General features: G+C 44.9%; 1 protein-coding gene across 1 annotated transcript in view; it reads left to right on the forward strand.

The window, feature by feature from the left end:
- CWC25 (CWC25 spliceosome-associated protein homolog (S. cerevisiae)) overlaps positions 1-3,527 on the forward strand; it is a 17,784-nt gene extending 14,257 nt beyond the window's left edge. Inside the window, exons 9-10 of the mRNA XM_004684266.2 lie at positions 1,812-1,973; positions 2,431-3,527. Of these exons, the coding sequence (XP_004684323.1) occupies positions 1,812-1,973; positions 2,431-2,545 (277 nt within the window). The 3' untranslated portion in view covers positions 2,546-3,527. The remainder of the gene's footprint in view (positions 1-1,811; positions 1,974-2,430) is intronic.
- Positions 3,528-4,583: the final 1,056 nt, after the last annotated feature.

Raw genomic sequence — 4,583 nt, forward strand, 5'->3', positions numbered from 1 at the left:
TCCATCCTGCTTTATTCTCTCCTCTTCTCCCTTCTCTCCTTTTTCTCTGCTCAGCTCCACCCTCCTTCTGGGTGGGGCAGGGAACCTGGAACTTCCCTTTTTCCTAGGGACCACCCTGTTACAAGACTTCTTTCAGGTTCACTCACTATATTTTTAAAGGCTTCTAGTCTCATTTCAGTGATGCAGTAGCTTTTGTTTTCTTTATCATTGTAACTTTTTTAGTTTAATGCTCTGGTTTTTTTTGTGCTTTTTTTTGTCCTCTGATTTTTCTTTTCTATTTGTTATCATTCTCTTTCATGTTGGAAACTTGACTGAAATGTTTGGAGATGTATTGTTAATTTATGTTTAAAAGTAAATCACTGAAATGCTGAAGTAATTGTAGTATGTATGGACAGAACTTGTCTACTGATAGGAAATTGGATTTCAACTGGTTTTTAGCTAGACACTCATATGTCAGTATCTTTGGTTCTCTGGTCAGGGCCTATTAGATGGCTGCAGAGAAGTATCCTTTTGTTGACTGACCAAGAGGTATAGTCTAATCCCTGGCCTGCTGGGAGACACAGATCCCAGTGGGGGCTGAGTCTCAGGTTAAATGTGTGGGCTTCAACTTTATTCCTTATTTGCCCTGATAGCCCTGCCAGCTTTCTCTACCATGCCTGATGCCTCTGCATCTTATCTCCAATAATTACCAGAGGAGCTACTCTCTGAATGGTTTCCTGAAAATGCTCGGGAGGGCAGTCACCAGCTCCTCCAAGCTTGGTGTAATGATGGATGTGTCCTAATCGCTCCTTACACACGAGTGATTAGTCCTTTAAAGTAGTCCCTTTGTTTTCACCCCTCTGCCTCACTGCCATTCCCCAAAGTCCTTGGTGCCTGCAATCCCCGAGCCTTTCCTGAGAGTGTGACTCTGCTTGCTTCTGATCAGTATCAGGTTTAGGATTTAGTTTTTCTAATCTGTTTTAAGCTTTTATCACTCTCTCCACTTTGATCTTCTAATAGTTTTGACATCTCTTATCCAGTGTTATCTTCTCTCCCATTCTCTTTGAGGTTTTACATATTTTGTTAGTGGAGTTTTGAAAAGGAGCTTGTCATATCACTATAGATAACTAAATGTCAAGTTTAAGTATCTTAAGTTTTTAAGTGTGTTTCTCTCCCACTCCTTATATTTTTGCTCTTATAGGGGGAATCTGTATACACCCTTTTGAGAAGCAATGGATTTGGACATCTAACATGGTTTACTAGTACTTGAACTGGTTCATCACTTGTTCTAATTTGTAATGTGTGTCAGAAAAGACCCACCTGTTACTTTTTGAGGTTGAATAGAATTCTTGTGACATCCAGCTTCTAGTCACTTTACACCTAAAGTGGTATACTCACAGGATATCCATGAATCTCTAAGCATGTCCAGTGGTAGGCCGTGGGTGTCAGTGACTTAGCGAATACCTTGGTTCTCTGTCTTAATATTGTTGAACAATCAGAATGTAATTGCTGTAGATTTAGGCTCCTGATAAGTTCTCAGTTTCTTTCACATTTAATGTTACAGAATAATCACTCCAGAGATTGTGGAGTATTGGTTCCTTTTCTAAATAAGTCTTTGAAATTTGGATAAAACCACTTGACTATGGTGTGAGGAAGGAAGGAAAACACACCACACTTGACACTAGGCTGGGCATTTCCATGGACAGATAGCAGTGGACTGGAGAACTTGGCTTTCTCCCATGAAACAGTTTCTTACAGAGAAACATCCTGTGGTGTTCCTGGCTTTTGCTGGGAAGGAAGTAGATTATTAAGATGGTTTTGGTGTTCTACAGAAAACTCTCATCAGAGGAATTAGAGCGAAAGCGGCAAGAGATGATGGAAAATGCCAAGTGGCGGGAGGAAGAGAGACTGAACATCCTGAAGCGGCACGCTAAGGACGAGGAACGGGAGCAGCGGCTGGAAAAGCTAGACTCCCGGGATGGGAAGTTTATCCAGTGAGTGCATCCTTCTGCCTTATTGTGTTCATGGGGATGGTTCCGAGGAGGCAGTCCAGCAGCGGTATTCGTTGTATTCACCACATTCCTGTGTGTGCAGAGCCACTGAGCTCCACCTCCACACCACATCCACATCTCCCAGCATCTGGCCAGACAGTGGGGTGGTTTTGATTTGCAGGGAGGAGAAGGGAACGGTGTTTTCATTGATTCCCCTTGGCCTTCTTTTTAAATAAGAACTCTTGGAAGCCTATTTTCACTGACACTTTGACTTATTTCCAAAGTAGATCATTTTTCCTTATGGACATTGGTTTAAAAATTCAATTCTAGATAGAGTCACACTCTGAGGGCTTCGCTTCAGATGCTTGTGTTTCTACAGTGGCTTTATGGCTAGCAGCCTGCCAGATAGTTGCCAGTTGATGAGTGCTTGTTATTTATATGGGACTCTCTTCTCTCCTAGCCGCATGAAGCTAGAGAGTGCGTCTACATCCTCTCTGGAGGATCGAGTGAAACGGAACATCTACTCTCTGCAGAGGACCTCAGTAGCTCTGGAGAAGAACTTCATGAAAAGATGAAAACCATCCCCTCTCATGTGTTTTCCTGAATTTTCCAGGGAGGCCACTGACCACTTAAACATTCTCTTTATAAGAGTTCAGGTGACTTCTTCCACAGATGTCAAAGCACCACTGTTCAAAGTGACTCTTGATTCCTGAAGCAGCTCACTTTTGAGAACCAGTGTGACTTGCTTTATGGAGCACTCAGTGACTTTTTATGGGTCTCGACCTGTTTCTTAAAAAGCAGGTACTAGATCCTCTAGATGTGAGGTCGGATGCTGCTCTGGAAGACTGCTGCCCGTGGTCGTGATGTTTATTCTGTTCTATCCCCCCAGTCTGGCGAACAGACTTACCCAGCACCTCTGTATAGACTATAGTCTTCAGAAATAGCTCTCTCCATGGTCACCCAGATAAATTGTGTTTGTTTGGGTAAATGAACATCCACTTAACTTGGGAGTTATGTGACAGGATGATGTCAGGTTAGGTTAGAGCCAAGGGAATGACAGGGAGTCTAGAAAAAAATACAAACAAGCCCTAAGTGAACTGTTGAACCATTTGGATTATATTTTGAACTGTAAAAGTGTAGTGTGTATATATGTACAAATGTGTAATTTTTACGTGCTTTTTAAAAAAAAGTTAGCTTTGTGAGACTATCTCAGTTGGTAAAGACTGCTGTGTGAGGAAGCCACCCCATCTTGTGTGGAGTCACAGTAAGGCAGTCAGGTGCGCCTGGCCCTCTGCAAATCCCGCTAGTTTTAAGAGGGACCTTTGTTTATGGATAGGGTCTAGATTAGCTCCCCTTTTATAGGGCTTGGTCTCTGGTGTGACCTGTAGTGGTGAAGTCAAATAATTTTAGGAGTCATTATGCAACCTGGCTCTTAAACAGAAGTTATTTATTTCTTGGCTTCCCTTTTATCATGTAATAATCACATAATTCTAGGTTTCCAGGAATTGTTTCCTACTATTTTTTGGTCAGGTATTAAAAAACCCCAAAAACTCCTGAGACCAATTTCCTGTCATTTTTCTGTTCTTTCCCCTGTCATTTTTGTTCTTTCCCCAGAAGCCCTCATTTGACTCTTAGCAACAACTAGACACTCTTGACCCCCTCCCACCCCCACCCCCCACATATTCATTAGCTGGATTAGTTCCACCTTCTGCTACTTCTGCTTAAAACTAATTTGGATTATTATTTTTGAGCACCTAGGATGTCAGGCACTATAATGCCCATTCCTTCCCTAGAAAGTAACATACACTTGTTATTCATTTAATCACCTCATCTTATTCCCTATGTAAAGTTTAATTATGTCTTTCATTTTATTACTCAGTAATAAAGGTTACATTTATTTTTGTAGCTGTTTAAAGAGCTACCACGTGCCGAGTAACGAATTTAGGAGTTGCCATACAATGTTGATGCATAAATGTGTCGAATATAAAGAGGCCCTCGGTCCCAGAGAAATTGTGTAATAAAGCGTGTACCATTTACTCAATGATTTTATGAAGTAAACCAGCGAATGGGCGATTACCACTCCGCTGTAGGGTGGGTGTCTTGAGATGCTGCGGACTTCTCAGCTCCGCCCGTTGGCGGGAGTAGGCCGGCGGCAGGTGGGTGGGTGTAGGACCCATTCATAAAACCGAGGCTCCAGGCTTGCCCCTCTCATTGGCCTGGGGAGAAGGGGGCGTGCCCCGCGGGTGGAGCGCGCCCAGGGCCCCGGGGAGTGGGAAGATCCACGCTTGGGAGGAGCGAGGGGGCGTTCCTCGGTTTTCCCGGCAGGACTTCCTTTTCCCCTTGCTGTGTTCCTCCTCTCTCCCCCGGGGTGGCAGGTGGTACGTCCCTTCCTCCTCGTCTTCCCGCCCCACCTCCCCTCCGGCGCGGAGGGGCCGCCGCCATCTTGGCACGTCAGGTTGAGGGAAAAGCCAAATCCAGCCTTTGGGGGGGGCCCGGAAGGGCGACCCTCCCGCGACAGGCAGCGAGACCTGCCGGCCCGCCGCCCTTCCCGCTCCCACGCGGGGCTCTGAGGCGCGCGGAGGTCGAGCCGCCTCAGTCAGCCCGGGGAGGAGG

The sequence above is a fragment of the Condylura cristata genome, unplaced genomic scaffold (assembly GCF_000260355.1).
Source record: "Condylura cristata isolate star-nosed mole 26May11 unplaced genomic scaffold, ConCri1.0 scaffold00017, whole genome shotgun sequence".
Lineage (NCBI taxonomy): Eukaryota > Metazoa > Chordata > Mammalia > Eulipotyphla > Talpidae > Condylura > Condylura cristata.